This window comes from Gymnogyps californianus, chromosome 2, assembly GCF_018139145.2.
Source record: "Gymnogyps californianus isolate 813 chromosome 2, ASM1813914v2, whole genome shotgun sequence".
Taxonomy (NCBI): Eukaryota; Metazoa; Chordata; class Aves; order Accipitriformes; family Cathartidae; genus Gymnogyps; species Gymnogyps californianus.
This window is the reverse complement of record NC_059472.1, coordinates 125,675,349-125,694,101: the sequence shown is the minus strand read 5'-3', so window position 1 is coordinate 125,694,101 and position 18,753 is coordinate 125,675,349. Positions and strand designations below refer to the sequence as shown.

Below are 18,753 nucleotides of genomic sequence, written 5' to 3'. Positions count from 1 at the left end.
AAGTGAAGATGCCTTTAGGACTCGTTTTCCTCTCCATGTCTAAATGCCACCAAAGACCACACCATGCAGTAACACTTGCTCCCCTCCCTGTCTCCTCGGAACCCACGTGGTAAGTGGATCCTATTGGACCTCCTGGTTGTCTTGCACAGTAATCTACCTTTGGTACATGTGATTGTAGGATGTCTAACACTGCACAAAGCGTGGTCACAGGGAATGCCTTTACACCCAGTTGCTTTGGGATTAAACTGTTCATCAGGGATGTGTAAGACCCGTAGGTCACTCCTTTGCCTGGAGATGGTGATTAGTGGGAAGTGAGAAGAGACAAATCCAGAAGAAAACTGGTTCTTTTTTCTTTAAATGAATTAAATGCTAAACACACTGGAATTCCTCTGGAATAGCTATCCCTCCCTTAGTAAATCTTCAGACAAAAACAAACATCCACAGTGTTTTTCTGAAAATATAGTTATGACCCTATGGATACATGCCAGTTACATTATGGATCATAGCATTTTGGTTGCTTGACAGCATTTTGAGATCTGAGTGCTGCGATTTCCTTATTATCCATTCACAGTCATCTTCCACAAGGTAAATGCATATCACTGTAACTTTTTCTGCAAATTTTAGCAAGCCACGTGCCATGTGATGTCTTTCATATCAAGTTCTTATTTACTAACACCTTTTTATTAATTTTTTCCTAATAACAATGACTGTTTCTCAATTGAGTTCATTATTATGAAGAGATACATTGCTAATGTATCTGTGCTTTTAATTTTGAGACGCATCCAAGCATCAAAGTGAAGTGTGTTATTTCAGAACTTTAATTGTTCCAGCATGCTGGCACTTCTAATAGGTGCATGTTTTTCCTTAATTAAAGACAACTCTTCAAGATCAGTACACTGTGCCTTGTTGATCCATGATTGCCTCAGCTAACTCCCAGTCAGCCACTGAAGTTTATAGAAATCCCGCTAAAAACTGAAGGCTGAAGAAAAACCTTACTCTTTAAACAAGAGTGATTTGCCTTGGCAAGATGCAGAGATGAATCACCGCCAACGCTTTCCTTTAAGAGCCCTGTTAATAAAATTGGGCCAGATAATACTCCTTGTTTCTGAAACATCTTTTTCTTAGGCAGCCTCATATTTCACACAGATCTGAGGTGGGTAGCCTGACAGCAATCAAATGCAAGTCTAGAGAGAGGAATGAATTCCTCCTTCCATGTATCCAAAATGGATATTTTAGTAAATGGATGTTTTCTAAACTGGATTTGCAGAGCTCTTTTATTTTTGAAGACAGGTGACATTTTTCTCCAGACAACAGTTTGGACATTGGAATCAAGTCACACATGCCTTAATATTTGTGTAACTTCAATCATTGTACAAACTAACAGAAGTCAAATGTGTTTCTGACAATTCTACAGAGCTCAAAATTTAGAGTCAAGTCATGGATATCAGTCATCTCTTTACGATACACATCTATACAGCCACATTTACCACAGTATCCAGATACCTCACAATTTTTAGCATAGTTATTCTCAGAATATCCTGGGTGATGGAGAAGCATTAGTGCAGTTTTATGGATGGGAAACTAAGGTACCACTGTAAGACCGCTTAACTTTCTTGGAGTCATCATGACTACTTGCAAACCATGAAGACCAAGAAGCACTCTGGAGTTTCATTTCTTGCGAGCATTATGACATGACTGCTTCCCTGCTTGCCTGCCCAGACATACACCCTGGCTACGCCTTGGCTGTACAACAGAACGAAACCTCAGGGTCTTTGATGCTTTATCTCACCCTCCCTTTCTCCTCCTGCACCTGCTCTGATTTCTCCCAGGAAAAAGACTTTATGTGTATAGCTAGAGAGGTAGCCGAGGACTGCATGACTGAGTGACCAGGACTGTGGGATGTACTGGTGAGCACAACTTCATAGGAAGTCTGGTGCAGAACTCTAAGGGTAAGTCTCCTTTAGCCCTACATTAGCCCAGTGACCACCAGGTAAGCTTTCCTATGTAGGGACACAAACTTTTGGCAAACTTAGGCTTTAAAGTTACATAGTCTCTAAGCTACAGTGTTGTGGTGGGTTGGCCCTGGCTGGATGCCAGGTGGCCTCCAAAGCCGCTCTATCACTCCCCTCCTAAGCTGGACAGGGGAGAGAAAATATAATGAAAGGCTCATGGGTCAAGATAAGGACAGGGACATCACTCAGCAATTATTGTCACGGGCAAAACAGACTCGACCTGGGGAAAAAAAATTAATTCATTACCAGTCAAATCAGAGTAGGATAATGAGAAATAAAAACCAAATCTTAAAAACACCTTCCCCCGACTCCTCCCTTCTTCCTGGGCTCAACTTCACTCCCAAATTCTCTACCTCCTCCCCCCGAGCGGTGCGGGGGGACGGGGAATGGGGGTTGCGGTCAGTTTATCACACGTTGTCTCTGCCGCTCCTTCCTCCTCAGGGAGGACTCCTCACACTCTTCTCCTGCTCCAGCGTGGGGTCCCTCCCATGGGAGACAGTCCTCCATGAACTTCTCCAATGTGAGTCCTTCCCACGGGCTACAGTTCTTCACGAACTGCTCCAGCGTGGGTCCTTTCCACAGGGTGCAGTCCTTCAGGAGCAGACTGCTCCAGCGTGGGTCCCCCACAGGGTCACAAGTCCTGCCAGCAAACCTGCTCCAGTGTGGGCTCCTCTCTCCATGGGTCCACAGGTCCTGCTGGGAGCCTGCTCCAGCGCGGGCTTCCCACACGGGAAGCACGGGGTCACAGCCTCCTTTGGGCATCCCCCTGCTCCGGCGTGGGGTCCTCCACAGGCTGCAGGTGGATATCTGCTCCACCGTGGACCTCCATGGGCTGCAGGGGGACAGCCTGCCTCACCATGGTCTTCCCCACGGGCTGCAGGGGAATCTCTTCTCCGGCGCCTGGAGCACCTCCTCCCCTTCCTTCTTCACTGACCTCGGTGTCTGCAGAGTTCTTTCTCTCACATATTCTCACTCCTGTCTCCAGCTGCTTTTTTACAGCAGTTTTTTCCCCTTCTTAAATATGTTATCCCAGAGGCACTACCACCATCGCTGATGGGCTCGGCCTTGGCCAGCGGCGGGGCCATCTTGGAGCCGGCTGGCATGGGCTCTGTCGGACATAGGGGAAGCTTCTAGCAGCTTCTCACAGAAGCCACCCCTGTAGCCCCCCCACTACCAAACCTTGCCATGTAAACCCAATAGAAGTGTATAGCACAGTGAAAACTTAGTTCTCTAGATGCAGAGGTGGTTAGTGTAAGCGTTCAGATCGGTTTCCAAAGATTGTGTCTCGAGTTCTACTGCATCTGCCCTGTATTTACTTATATTTCCCATATTATACCTGGAAAGACAATCCTGGGTTTTATCTGGAACTGGGAAGTGTCATAACAAAGTCAGCCTTTGTTTCTTCGAACTCCAACACATTGGATCACTTTGTATGTAAGAATGCTATGTCAAAGGATATCTTACTGCATCTCTTCTTATTTTCCTTTGGTGAGAACAACCCTTGAAGGTCATATAGTTGTCCACTTTGTCAAAGCCATGTCAAACATAGTAGCCAGCCTAATGAGGTACATGAGCTCTAAGGCAATTTCAGCAGGCATATTTATATTTTGAGGTTTTAGCACACTGACGTAGCCTATATATATTAGAATTCTGTTGAGTGTTGAGATGTGACCAACCAAATCTGCAAAACTAGTTCCTGAAATGAGAAGCAAACTTCATTATACTCCATATCATATGATTTCTGCTGTAAACTATAATTGCTAAAATTGATATTAGCTTCACTGACTTTTTTCCTGTTAGACATTAGACCTTTCTAGAATTTGTTCCTTTCTCCTCTAAGGAATACCTTTTTTCTTTACTGAAACAATTCATTTTATTTTTTCTCTTTTTTTTATACATTGTTTGTTGATCACTTTATCATTCTTCTGTACAGTTTTCAAAGAGCCTCATAGATGGTTAAATACATTCTATATGGATAGTTGGAACTGTGATTTTATGAAAGTCAGAAATAAATTGTAGTTCAGCTCGTAGGGTGTGTAAAGCAATTCAGAGCCCTGCTACCGCCCTTTGTTCTGACTTGAATCACTCTGTTGTTCCAGTTCGTACGCGTGTGTTGATCAGACTTCCAACCGCGAGGATAGTTTTATTGCCGCACAAACAGGGATTAGTGCTGCGCTGCACTCGTTTTCACTTGTGCCCTGATTTTGAGCACTCTTTTCAAAGGTGAAAGGTTAGTGGAGTAATTCAGTGTGCCACTTCACCTGTCTCTGCCTCCAAAGAATTACTTAGTCTGTGCATTATTATTAATGATAGCAAAAGAGAGTAACACTGCTGCTGTAAGATCAGTGAAGGATACTATGATGCATTTCACATCCCTCATTTTCCACATCAAGACTCACAGTATCCTTGACATGGTCTTCTAGGAGTTCATTAAGTTTAAAACAGGTGACATGTGGCTAACTATGGAAACTTCCTGAGGCAAAGTGACACTATAAATAAAATTACTCACAAACAATTCATCTTCTCTTAATCCCTTCCTCTCAGAGTATTAAATTGTTCTATGACATATTTGGTATAGCGTGTCTCTCTCACACTGCTTTTGTCTGCAGTTTTCACTGTCTGGTCTTCTTGTAACACTAGCCCGGATGCCACTGAAAACAACATAAGAAAATATAATTAGATATTAAATAAATTTTTTAAATTAAGTTTAAGGATGTTTTTGGTGTGCATCAAGCTGTCAGCATTTGCTGTTAAGAAAACTGGTGTTTCAGTGAATTATTAGTTTCTGCTTTTTCCCCAGTCTTAATTTTTTTTTAGTTTGCCTTTTGGGACCTATTTCTTAAAGGTTGGTACAATATTAAAAACCACAAAAATTGGATTCAGAAAACTTGGCTTTCACGACAAGCCAGTATGGGAATATATTCTGTCCTACACTGCTATTCGCACTGAAATCACCAAACAAAATGTAGTTACTGAAAATACGAGCTTTTGTTTTGGGGAGGTTTAATTTCAGGGTAACCAATCCTGCCTGTGCTGCTGTATAAAGATGACTCAAAGGCAGCTATCCTGTAGACAACATACAGAGCACCTGGACTTTTCCTAAAAAAAAGCTCAAAAAACCAAAGCACTCTTCATTTTTTAATTGAAAAAGAAATACAGCAGAATATTTGGAAAGAGTGGCAGCCCTAAAAAAAACAATTAGTATTCCATTGTCGTGGTTTAACCCCAGCCGGCAACTAAGCACCACGCAGCCGCTCGCTCACTCCCCCACCCAGTGGGATGGGGGAGAGAATCGGAAAAACAGTAAAACTCGTGGGTTGAGATAAAGACAGTTTAATAGGACAGAAAGGAAGAAAATAATAATAATGATAATAATAATAATATGACAATAATAATAATAAAAGAATTAGAATATACAAAACAAGTGATGCACAATGCAATTGCTCACCACTCACCAACCGATGCACAGTCAGTTCCGAGCAGCAATCTGCCCCTCCCGGCCAACTCCCCCCAGTTTATATACTGGCCATGACATCATATGGTATGGAATATTCCTTCGGCCAGTTTGGGTCAGCTGTCCTGACTGTGTCCCCTCCCAGCTTCTTGTGCCCCTCCAGCCTTCTTGCTGGCTGGGCATGAGAAGCTGAAAAATCCTTGTCTTAGTATAAACACTACTTAGCAACAACTAAAAACATCAGTGTGTTATCAACATTATTCTCACACTAAATCCAAAACACAGCACTGTACCAGCTACTGGGAAGAAAATTAACTCTATCCCAGCCGAAACCAGGACATCCGTAAACCAAAAACTCTTCTAAATGTGTAACTGAAGTCCAAATAACTAACAAATTACCTGTTTGTTTTCTTCTACTGTTCACACAGCCTGTCGAAAAAAAAGGAAGCAGATTTAATTTTTGGAGGCAGATGTTTCTGTACAGGTAGTTCTGTAGAGCCTCTCAATGGGATGCCTCTCACAGCTATGAGAAAGGAGTCATTTATAGCTCAGGAGACAGAATAAGACCTTTCAAACCTTTGGAAATTCTTCCAGTTTGATTCTGCTTCTTCAGCTGGAGGCCAGCTCTTCCGAATTCCCCCTGATACAGAGCTGAAGCTAAACCTGGACCAAAAAAAAAAGTACATTGTAAATATTTGGCTGAAGAAACCATGAGATTTTTATAGGGCAGTGGGTTTTTTTAGTTTTTAAGGTGCTCCAGAAATCTTTCTGAGAACCCACTTGTGATGGTGTAATAACAGGCTCCATCAGCTGTTCTCTATTAAAACTGTAATATACTGCAATAGAAATATAATTCTACTTTATAAATGCTCATAAAAAAATATATATAATGCAAACAAACACCCGTAATGTACATTTTAAGTCTAAATGTGTGTCTCTTTAACCATGTTGGCACTACCAATTGGAATTTCATTGCATATCATGTGGCTGATGGAGAAGGCACATTGAAATCAAGCTGTTAAACACACCATCTCCATTTTTTATTTCACTAGAGTGTGTTTGCTGTATTTTTAAAAGAGCATTGAAAAGCCCAGGAGATGAATTCTGCTCTGAAATTGCTATTTGCTGACATAGAAATAGCTGTAAAAATACAAGCGGAGAAAAATACAGTATAGCAATATATTTTCATTTATTTGGGGGAAAAGTAGTTTTAAAGAAGAATTATAGTCTGTCTTCTGAATGATAAAGCAGTATAACTAGCATTAAACACAGCTGAAATTTTGTAATGACCAAACCTCAGCTCATCCAAATCCCCAATAGCATTAACTCCCTAGAATTGGGCTGTAAATTTGATTAGCCTTACAACAGACATGAGACACAAATGTTCTTCCTTATACAGTCATATTAAGTGGCTGCAAAAGAAGATGACAAGGCATTGTAGAGCAGCGCATCCAACCTTTTTAAGCTAGGGACAAGCTCCAGCTCGCCCAGCTTTCAAAACAACATTTAAATACAGGGTAATTTCATGAATTCTGATATAACATGAGGATTACATATGGTGAGGTGAGAGGGGATTTAGCAGCTGCAGTCTTCCTATAAATCATCCAGAAGCTTTTCTTCATACTTTAGTTCTCTTGATTGACATTTTCCATGTAAGCTACATTGCTGAACCTTAGCTTCTGTCCATGCTTGTTTAATTTAGTGCTTTTTTAATATATTTTCATTACTCTTGCGCTGTCCTTTAACATGAAATTTGATGCTGTAACTGCTGGTGTGTTCCAATTTTACATGGAACTAATCAGAGTATTGGATAAAAACTTTTCTTTAAACAAGCTAAAGGTTCTAGAGGTGTCCTAGGGCGGATTTCTAGAAGTGAGAGTCAGGGACTAGAAGGAACAGTAAATTATGAGACCTTAAAGATTTCCAGGTCCACAGAGTTGCAGCAGCTTCTCTGGTGAGCTGACGGCGTGCGCCACGGCACGACTCCCCGCGCTCCCCACACATGGCTATCGCAGCCAGCACCACTCGCAACGCTGCTCCCGGGTTTCGGTGCTGCCGAGTGCCGTGCACGATCGTTCTGCCTCATCCCGGCTTCTCCAGCCGCCGGCACCCTGAGGGATAGGGTACCCGTGGCTCTCAAGCCAGGCACCATGGATCTGGTGATCCGAGAGGTCCCAAAGCACGCACCTCCTGGCAGGCCAGGAGTTGCAGAGTTTTGCTGTTATTGTTATTAATTTATTGTGGTTTTGTTTTCATTTCTTTCACTAGGTTGTTCTGATAACACATTTCTGGTGTAGCTTTATATTCTGATCCCCTGGATTTCATTGTCGTTTGGACGCAGTCCCGTTTGGAGTGAATTTCTGAAATGAACCCTGATTCACTGATGAATCACGCTACTTCTACAACAAAAATAAAAGAAAAAGCTAGAGCGGTTTACTAGTTATGGAAACAAATTTCTAACATCGAGAATAAAACCACAGATATATACAAATGGAAAATAAGAAACAGTTTTATGGTAATGAGAAATGGAAACATGGGAGAAGTACCATTACAAATTTTGAGATCCAGTATTCCTTTTTATCTCTTAATTAGACAGTTTACACAGCAGTTGTTTTATAAATACATGTTTGGCTCTACTAATGGAGATTTCACAATACTCCTTAAATAGTGCAGCCCGGCTGAGAACCAGGTGGTGCTCAGCCATGTGCTACTTAGTTTAGGGGGTAAATGGCAACTATTGTTTCTTCCTCATATTTGGTATTCTGTAGGACTTGGACACTATAACCAAGGCTCGTGCGTGTTGGGAATTAAATCTTTTAATTGTTTTAATTAAGGTGCTTCAAGTTGTCTTGTAATCTCCATTTTATGGCCCATCCCCGTGAACTGCATAGCAATGGTGACTCATCAAGTGTTGAGAGATCCTTGGGCCTGCTGGCCGGCTCCCTGCTCCACCAGGGACAACATGGCTTGGGCTTGAAGCTGCCCGTGCAGGTGCAGGAAGAGACCATTTGCACTTCTGGAGTTGACGCACCGTCCTTATGTCCTCTGGCACAAATGCAGTGTGCTGCATCGACTTGGCCGGTGTGCCACTGGTTGGGTGGCTCTGATCTGAAGTTAAAATTTCCCTCCTCAACCAGCTGGCCCGACTTCCCAAACAAAGCAGTTGTGCCTCCTGATGGTTTTACGGCTTCACAGGAACTGCTAAAATAAGCCAGCTCTTCAAACACCCGTTGAAGAGTCCTTATTAAAGTCCTCATAAATAACAACACATAATGACAACTCACCTCCAGACCCTCTGACAGGGATGTGAAATAGCTGGGCCTCTATGGCAATAACTGTTTTTCTGTTTCTTCAGTTTGGAGTCTCAAACAAGCTTTGCCAAACTGTGGGTTTGTTCTTTTATTCCATATTGTTATAACCAGTAAAATGTATAGCAAACTGCCAAACTGCAAAGAACAATGTTGTTACTGTTAGGACTGAGAGCACCTTTTAGTAGCGTCGGCTTGGCAGCTGGCTGTGGGTGCAGCTGGTCCTGTTCCTGCTACAGCAGGCAAGGACCTCTCTTTGCTTCAGCAGTCCTGCTTCGCACAGGCAGACACCAATGGAGGGAGGCACTGACTTGAGGGAAGCACCCCGAAATGATAGTCGATTCACAGGTCACTCTCTCGGTGGGAATTTACACACCTACAACAAAAGCTGTGCAGACCTCAGACATCTTGCAGGCCGTCACCTCCACTCTTTCCCCAACTGCCAAACAAAACACTGCAAAGACAAAGGCTTGAACATGTGGACAAATAAACCACCCGGTTCCCTGCATTACTGGGCTTCAACAGATTTCCCCACTTCCTAATCAAGAACTCCTCTCACTGATTCCCCCACCCCAAGAGAAAGTAGACACCCTGCCATGCTGGGAGGAGGTGAGAGGAGAATCTTGTACCTTCCAAATCCTTCCAAAGATGTATGTTGTTGAAATACTTCCTTGCTCCCAAAAGGAGGTATAGATGGAAACCCACACTAGGAAACCAAACATTGTAATCTATCATCCAGGATTGGGGATGATGATATGATCCTCAGTACCCTTTCAGTATATCAAGGAAATTGATTTACAGCTCTCAATGTGAAAGACACGCTTTCACAGAAACACTCATCCCCCACATAAAAGACTTTCAGATTTGAACTGGGTAAACCTTTACTACAGCACATCACTTTTGACTCGCATAAGGTTTTATAAAGGTCTTAGCAGCAGCACTTTAAATACGCACTAAACCTCATTAAGCACTTGCATTCCAGATGATAATGCCATGATATTCTTGCACCCTGTCACAGCCAGATGCCTCAGAGGCCAAACCCCACCTTCCCCAACAGCATGAAAACCAGCATGAATTTTGCTCCAAGGATTCCTTCCAAGTTCAACCCTTAGTCTCCATTTCTCCGTGGGTTTGTGAAGGTGTTTCTTCGCACAGTGGTGTCGCGTCCAAGGAGGGTGTGGGAATTCACAGCAGTGCTGTCAGGCTTATCCCCGAGCTACGTTACACTATGACAAGGTTTCCTTGTGGCTACTCCCTAAATTTTTTGCCGAGAGAAATTTTGCCCTTTCCCATTGCCCAAGTTCCCCGTTTACCCTGCAGTGCTTCTCAAACCTCATTCCAGCCATCGACAATTTTGCACTCCTTAAATACCTGTAGACTGTTAGCCTCCTATTTGCACAGAACAAAATCCTTCTGGTAATCCCCTGTATAGTTCTTCTCCTTGGCTGAGGAGTTAAAGGTGATATACTTTCTAGCCTGAAACTTTTAAAATGGATCTTAGATCAGATATGCTTCTTTGGCACTCATGCATGTAAAAATAGCAAAGTCCAGGCCTCTGTGACCTCCTCTGGATATATTAAGATATTAAAGGTAAGCATATGCAGTAAGTGTTTGCAGGACTGAGACTACAGGGACTTAGTACACCACAGTCACAGTGATAACTTGCCTTACTAATTTAGAAGGTGCAAACTGAAGATTCAAATCACGGGCTCTTCCTGAAAGTGCAGGTTATACATCGAAAGCAGAAGATTTTTTCATTAGATATTATTCACTAATATTCAGTAATGTTGGCAGTAAGCCAATCAATTGATTTTTGGCTAAACCAACATATTTCTCCTATCATAAACTCTTATCATCAACAAACAAACAAAAAAGCCCAGATTCACGTCTAGTCCCAGGAATTTCAGTGGTTAATAATGCAAACGCCACACTCAGATTACGACTGTACTGGGGAAGCCAAGATTCATATTGTTCAAAGGCATCATCTTCGGTCAACTACAAAGCTGGTTATTAACTGGCTTTCAGAAGAAGTCATGTTCATCTGTCCTAAGTCAGGAAAAAACATGGTATCAGTGCTTCTGAACTTGCATGGTACAATCATCTCAGGAAATGTACTGTTGCAGCAGAAATATCAAGAGTATGGGTTCCCCCAAAAAAGGGAAAATCTCTATACATTTTGTCTGCTTTAAATTGAGAAGAGAAAAATGTTGTCTGAAAGAAAAATGTTGATTACATACAGTCACTTCTGGGAAAGTCTTGTCTTGGTTTGTTTTTCTTAGAGGGCTGATTGGTTTTGATTAATTATTTGTGAAGTAATTTGTAGATCCAGACCAAATCATGCAGCATTCTGGCCGTATGAATGCTCAGAAAGATCCCATGAATTAAATACCAATTCCCAAAGTTTGGAATTAACTTCTGTTGCTTTGAAAATAGTACTTACGGCCCTAATTCCTTATATTTCTTTATGCTTTAAAAGTATTTTTAAAAAAAACAACATTGAAGCTGATAATAGAATTAGAGCCCATCCTCTTCTTAGGTGATAGTATAGATATTTGTGGGAGTCTAATACCATAAACAAATGACATAGTATGTTTATTCTTATGACCTGAAAGGGACTTTTAGCTCAAAATAAAATTATTGGGACATCTGTTTGTGAGGCAGAATTTTAGAAAATGGTTTTATTTATATGTTTACCAGAAATATGTAGCTAATTGCCAGCCAACTCCTCCCCATCTCCTTCCTTTCTTCCTGTATGCACGCATGCTTTCAAAATGGGACTCGTATATGTAGGCACCTTGTTCTTACAGTTAAACCTAAGAGAACTGAATGAATGTGGATCTAAGAATAGTTTTTTCATCCTTCCAAGGCTGACGAGTATTTCACGGTTTGTGTTTCCTTTTCAGCTGACCCCCTGGTTGGAAGTATTGCCACTCAGTATATGACTAACAGAGCAGAGCACGACAGAATGGCCAGACAGTGGACCAAGCGATACGCCACATAGGAACCTACTCTAGGATTTGCTGGACCTGTGCAAGCACATTCACTAAGTGCATAAATAGCCCTTCCCTTCATTCTTATTTTTTATTAAATTTTGAACCATTTTGTGACAAAAGGTTGTCCTTACTTTCTTTTTGGTTTTATTTTTATTTTTATTTGTTTTGGGGTTTTTTGTTCTGTTAACTTGAAAGTTGTTTCCCTCAAATGTAGACAGGGAATTTTGGTTATCAGTGCAAAGAATGTTGGATCTGTAATAGTATAGAGCTTTGTCACAAAGCTTTGTATTAATGTGTGGGTTTTTTTTTTCTTTCATGTGGTTTTTGGGAAAACAAACAAATTCAGAATTATATCTCGTTTCTACTTAAATGTAGTGTTTAGGGTTATTTTTTTGTACTGAAGTCTTTAATGGTGGGTGCATGCTACTGGGAACAAGTTTTGTATAAAAGCTTAAAATCAAGAATCACTGTGCATTACTAAGACTGTGTTTATCACTAGCCTTCTGTTTCCCACACAAAAGGCTATTGCGTTGAACAAATTAATATGTATTTTGATTTACTTAAAAAAAAAAAAAGTGCTTGTAAATTTCTTAGGGACCTGCCACTTTTGACTGTGGATCAGTTGATGTACACTTGTATTATTAAAGCACTCAATAAAACACTGTGGCTGATAAATGCACTTCTTGCAAGACGGTGCTTTTGCGTTTGTGCAGTATAGGCTGCCTAGTCCTCACATAATGGAACTGCAGGTTAAGCAACTATTTTTAGACCTAAACTATTCATTTCTTCTCAACAATGCATTTCTTAACTTAGAATTCTTCACTGTGTATATCTTTCATATACAAACATCTTCCGAATTTTAAGGCCTTTCTTTCACATGCCGGTGCTCAGCTCAGCTATTCGGAAGCCTCTTGCTGCATCTTTTATACTATGACTTCACTATATCCATCTTGTTACATTTAAAATAGTTGCCTATAAAAATAGCCTTGCAGTGAAAGCAGAATATTGATGATGATTTTATACAGCAGGCCTCATTTTGCCTTTCTCCAGGCTCTTTAATTGTAAAAGCAACTGTTTGTTATTTAAAAAAATAAATGAAGGTTTTCGATGGGAAAATTGAGCCCATTGCACCAATCATTCCCAGCACGTTCAATGGCAAGGGTATTTCTATTCAGATTTGACCTTCAGGCTAATTTTAGATATGCAGCCATAGAAGGAAAACTTCTACTTGGCTAAGGAAATGTGTGGGTGTTGTGATTTAGAAAATATATACTGTGATGCTGATATCTAAATGTTCTTTCTGTTGCAAGGCATATTGGAAAATCCCTCTCTCATATAATTAAACGTTACAGATGCTATATACAGTGCTTGCCTGCCCTCTCCCCTCTCTCCTTGCCTCTTATGTTTAAAGGAGATCTTATCATCTTAAAGAAGATACATTACAATCAGGACAGTATAAACATGCAGGGAGACCCAATCCCATTACACTCCAACCCAATGCAACCGTCCTGAAAACTAAAGCAGTCAAGGTGACACTACCGGGCCTCTATGCCACCCACTGCACTGCTCAGCATTTCCAGGCTGTTTTGGTTTTCTCTCAGCCGTTTGCTAATAACTGAACACACATACAGCTTGAATCTACTGGTGAGTCGTCCTCTGTGTGAAGAGAAGCTAAACGTTGACTTTGTTGTAGGTGGTATATAGCTGCTGCCCCAAGAACCATAGGGATCTCAAAGAAATAATCAGTCTCCTTCAATCAGAGCCAACAGAGAGTCTTCTGGTGTCTGCAGAAGCCAACTGTTTACAAGCCCGGCCATACAACGTTTTGAGGCCAACAGATCCTAAATACAGATGTGAAAGAACAATAACAGTTCAAAAATAAAACAAAACCCAAAAAACAGACTTCTCTAAGCCAGAACACCTTCTCAGGACAACTGTTATATGTACTTTCCTTGGAAGTTGCTTCCACCATACAACTTGCCATGAAGTACCTCCACATCTGAAGGGAACCTTTCTGCTGTAAAAATACAACAAAGGGGTAAAAGGATTAAAAAGAACAACTGCATCTTGCCCAGTACAGTAACTGCATTACTTTTCCTCTTATCCCATCTGCTGAAGAGATTCCTGCCATAAAAGACCTGTATCCCCTGAGACAGCAATTAATGGACAATTTCAGATTTCTTATGAATTACTTTAAGTGTCTGCCACTTTGCAGCCTTTATTTACACTCAGCTGAGCATAATGCAGTAATTTCCCAGGTACATTTTAAGCCTGCTTGAAAAAGAATTCTTTAATTCATGCTATCATCTTTTTTTTTTTTTTTTTCCAAAATATAAAGAAGACATTATAAACAGTGGAGCCTATGGTATCTCTAATGAAGACATAACTGAAAGACAGCTGAGATACCTTGGAGGGGGAATCACAGAATTCTTAATAAATGTCTGTTCTCAGTTCATCAGCTCTCGCCTTGCTTACTGATCAAAAGCTCTGCAGTTTGAATTTGCAGGTAAGTTGCCCTCTGTGTGAAGCTGAAGAGTCGCTTTGTCCTAGATAATATAAAACTACTGCCTTAAGAACCACGGGGATCTCAAAGACATAATCAGAAAGGATCAACCCACGTTGATTAAAGCAGATGCAGAGTCTTCTGGCGTCTGCAGGAGCCGAATGTTTGCAAGTCTGGCCATAAAACATTCTCCTCTATTTGCAAATCTGCTTTATTTGCCTCCCAAGTAATTATTTTTCTTCATCTGTTAAACCTGGGAAATATGAAGCGTTATTTGAAACCTGCTGTTGTCACCGAGGAGAAATGAGCCATCCCCAACAGAATTCAGTCTGCCAGCAGAGCCCTACTGAACAATAATGCATGGGCATAGTCTCTTTTTCTCCTTTTCTTTTTCCTACATCTAGAAAATATTGCGCGTTATTCTGTCTCACCTTTGGTCTTCAGATCCTCGGCAGATTTAGCTGATTCCTGCTTCCTCTCTTATGACAAATCGTCTTTCTAACTTCTTCTAGATGGTGAAGTCCACATGCTGCCCTCCTACAACTGGGCATGAAGATCATTCAAATGACTCGCACATAGTAAAACATTCAATAGCATACAGTTGTCCTAAAACAGCATATAAAGGCCATCACTTCAGCAAATCTCAGTATTTTCTCAGGGACACACAAATGCTAAAACTGGGTTGTGTTCTTTAAAGACATCTTACAGCTTTTCTGAATTCAATTGCAATATCAAGTAAACTATATAATTTCCAGTAACCCCAGCTAAATGTCACTGTCCCATACCCTTTGAGTTCAACTCAGATGAAGCAGAAATCAGGGAACTCTCCAAACTGTATTTACCCATTCACGAATTATTGATGTGGCCTTCACATCCCCCTGTCCAACAGACCAGCTGATTTCCCTCTCCAGAAGACTGCAGAACAACATAGCTTAAATTAAGATACCCAAAACCATCCCGTATTTCCAGACACAGCATTTCCAGACTGCTCCAGGAGTGAGTTTTAGCAGCTCATAACCCTTTTGATTACATGCATTGTGAGTGATTGCAGCCAAACAGTTAAAATCCATTAAAACCAGCTGCTGTGCCATGAATAAGGCAGGAGTAATTCCTCTTGAAAGATCTTTCTTCAGGTTTTCATATTGTGAGCTGCAGATGGATATACAGTCACATCCCTTGTAGCCCAAGAAGGGCTCACAGCCCTTCTTCCCTGCTGCCCTGTGCAATGATACCATGTCAGTCTAAAACACCAGAGGTGTTGGGCCCCATAAACCCCAAAATTGGGCCCCTCTTCAAGGCCCTCTCAACCTTTCTGGCCCAACGCACGCTCTGGGTGCGGTGCACGCTCTGAACTGCTCTTTCAGCACGCTGTTACAGCACACTCCCTCTCGTTGTCTGTCTTACCTCCGGCATTAGCCCCTCTGACTACTACTCCTTCTCATTCACCCTTTCCTTCTCTCTGGCTGCTTTCTTCTGCTTGACTGATTCATTACTCTGAGCTGAGAGGCCACCCAAGATACTAATCCCAGTTCAAATACCTCTTCCTGAAGTTGCCTGAGCATAGTAATGCCTTTGTCCCCCAAAGTACATGCCCAGAATGTGCCCCCAAGCCCCTCTCTGCTCCCCCTTGCCTGAGGCAGTGCCTCCTGCAGCAGGAAAAGCAGAGGCGGCTCCGCTGGAGTATGAAGATGCTATGAGATGATTCAGACAGTGCAGCAACTCCCAGTTACTCCATCTCCAGCATTATCCTGGGGTCCCTTTTCTCCTTTCCAGTTCTCAGAAACTTCTCTTGTCTCTGAAGTTGGACGTCTTGCCCCAGGCCCAGTGCGCGTGCCTGCGTTTTGAGTAGGGCAGACTAAAACAAGGACTTGGAATAAAAATTCTGGCACCTCCAAAGTCCAACTGTCCAGCCTTGGCAGCCACAATTCCTGCAGAGCCAGCTCTGCCAGCTGGTTTTCCATCCTCAGTTGCTCTTTCTTCTCTTCTCCTTTTCATTCCCTTTCATTTCTCCTCCTATCCTTTCCTCCATGACATCAATACTAAATCTTGAAGCTTCCTTCTCCCCACTTCCCTCACCTCAGTCATGGCTCTGTTCTTCCCCTGGTGCTAACGAGACCATGTCACATAACACTGGGCCTCCTGGAGCTGCTTGAAATACCCTGATTTTAGGTCTTAGAAGCAAGAAAGAGCTTTGTATGAATTAAGTACTTCCTCATTGTGCCACGCCTGGCACTGGCTATAAACAAAATCACTTCTCCCACACACGTCATTAGCAGTAATGAAATCCGGGCTGCCCTGCCTCCTTAGCATGACATCCATATGCAAATGCATTTCCTCAGCTCAAACGATCTGCAGAGCCAATGCATAGCTGCTTGGGATGCTTCCAGCAGCCTCTCTCAGGTCACAACTGGAATGTATTTGGGGACTACTATTTACCAGGAAGAGTTTTATGATGCCTTTAAATCCATCATTCTTCACCCTAATTCCATCATGAACTTTAATATGGACCTGCAGCACTTTGAGATAATGAAAAGGGCAAAGCAAAACATTTCTTTCATGTCTACTTTGATTGTGAAAGAAAGTAGTCACAGGCTAACGGAAGGTTGAAATAAAGACAAGGCTACTAAACCATCCTAATCCCTTGCCAGTCCTAAATTAGAAAAAAAATCCCACTTCACCTAACGGCTAAATAAAAGCTGTATTTACTTCTATAGATTTTGCAGAACTGAATCCAAAAAACCCACTCTCCAGGTGTCCCAATAGTAAACGTGGATGGTCAGATCGTGCGTTTCAGGAGAGGTTTTCTGGGGAAATGCTTCCACTAGGAAGAGCTTCCTGGCACCCTCATCTCCTCCACCTCTGCCGGGCTGCACGCAGGACTCCCCCCTTGGCAGTCCCTCGGGAAACAAGGGCTGGAAACAAGCACCTCGGGTCATTCCTTATTGTCACTGCTCCTCAAATACACTCACTCCAACAGGCATTTGTTGCTGCAGAATCAGTGCTGGGGTCCCCTTTTGTGTCGCTGAGGACCTTGGGGTCAGGAAAAACAAAGGGTCACACTTCAGTTTCTGTGAAATGCCTCCTTTCTTTGCAGTTGACTCATACCCTTTGTAAGGCCCTGAATGGAGTCTCTTCACATGAATGGAGCTCCTACCACACAGATTTCAATACAGCCCTGCTCCTTTCTCCCCTTGTCATAAACGGGGCAAAGGAAGTGCTTTTGCCCATCGCGCTTTGGAAGCACCTTGCTCGTAGCAAAGCTTAACTGTGCTCTTCCCCATCTTCCAACTCTTCCCATTTACATTTCTCGGACACCTCTCAATTATAAGAGCCTTTCTCTAGCAATCAACTCCTCAACACCAAGGACTTGCAAAAATCCTGCTTTCTTATTCCTTTGGACCACATGTGACCTTCATCCCTGCTCCTTCTCTGCTGCTTCCCCAGTTCCTAAATCTGCTTCTTCACTCAGGCTTTAGGGACCCAAACCCCTTGCTAAACCCATCGACACACCAAACACCAAATTCACCTCTGCTCCAGGCTCCTCGCAGCCCATCGCTGTCCCACCACGGTGCGCCAACATCTCACTGAGGAAGGGAGAGCCCACGCCAGCGCCTGAGATGATTGCTGCCATCTTTGCAAAAAGAGGGATGAAAACCTGCTTTTTTCTCCTTTATGTGACAGAGCAGGTAACGCTCCCGGTACTCAGCATTTACACTAAGGCACAAATACTCTCCTGGTCTCAAAGTTCACAACAGCACTCTCCGTTGATCTTCTAGGAGGAGTATTGTAAGTAGTAGCAAAATGATTTGTATTAAATGCCCTGAATATTATGTATCTAATAAATAGAATGAAGCTTTCCAACAAATCTGTGTGCGGTGGGAACTTCATCATCTTTTATACAGGAAAATAATTGTGTGAAGTAAAAAGTCTCTCCCGTTTCCTGTTCTGCTTCATTATGTGTTGTCCACCCACTACCTCTTGCTGCAGTTTTAAAAGAAAATCTTCCTGAAATCTACTTAGAATTTAAATCCTTATTGCAAAGCATCAAAGAATAATCAAAATGTGCTCTGTCATATCAAGGTAATCTAATCAGAAACGCTCATGGAATTATTTATATACATACATTTTTATGATAATTTAATAATTGATAGGGTTAACGAAATAATCTCATTCTCTTCTATTTCATAATATACATCATGAAATACTATATTTCATTACTGTGTACATTTGCCATTTTATCTATTTAAAATAAATACAGATTTGAATAACTTTAATCAATAGTTTTCTAGTGGAAGAAGATTCTATTACTTGTGTAGTGCAGTACTGTGTGGACTTACTTGTCTTAAAAAACATAACCTATTTGTAATTTTTTTCTTTCAATTTGTATAAAAGATTGAGCAAAGTCTGCAAACAGAAAATGACAGCAGTCACTTGAGCCCTGCTAATGTGCCGGCTGGAGCTGTTAGGCGTAATAACTCTAATT

The 18,753-nt window shown here is 41.8% G+C and overlaps 1 protein-coding gene across 2 annotated transcripts in view; it reads left to right on the top strand.

The window, feature by feature from the left end:
* Positions 1–12,436, top strand: part of LOC127012608 (ubiquitin-conjugating enzyme E2 E2) — a 220,729-nt gene extending 208,293 nt beyond the window's left edge. For both annotated transcript variants that reach the window (XM_050890825.1, XM_050890824.1), the window contains exon 6: positions 11,678–12,436. In XM_050890825.1, coding sequence (XP_050746782.1) covers positions 11,678–11,775 — 98 coding nt within the window. In that variant the 3' untranslated portion in view covers positions 11,776–12,436. The remainder of the gene's footprint in view (positions 1–11,677) is intronic.
* Positions 12,437–18,753: the final 6,317 nt, after the last annotated feature.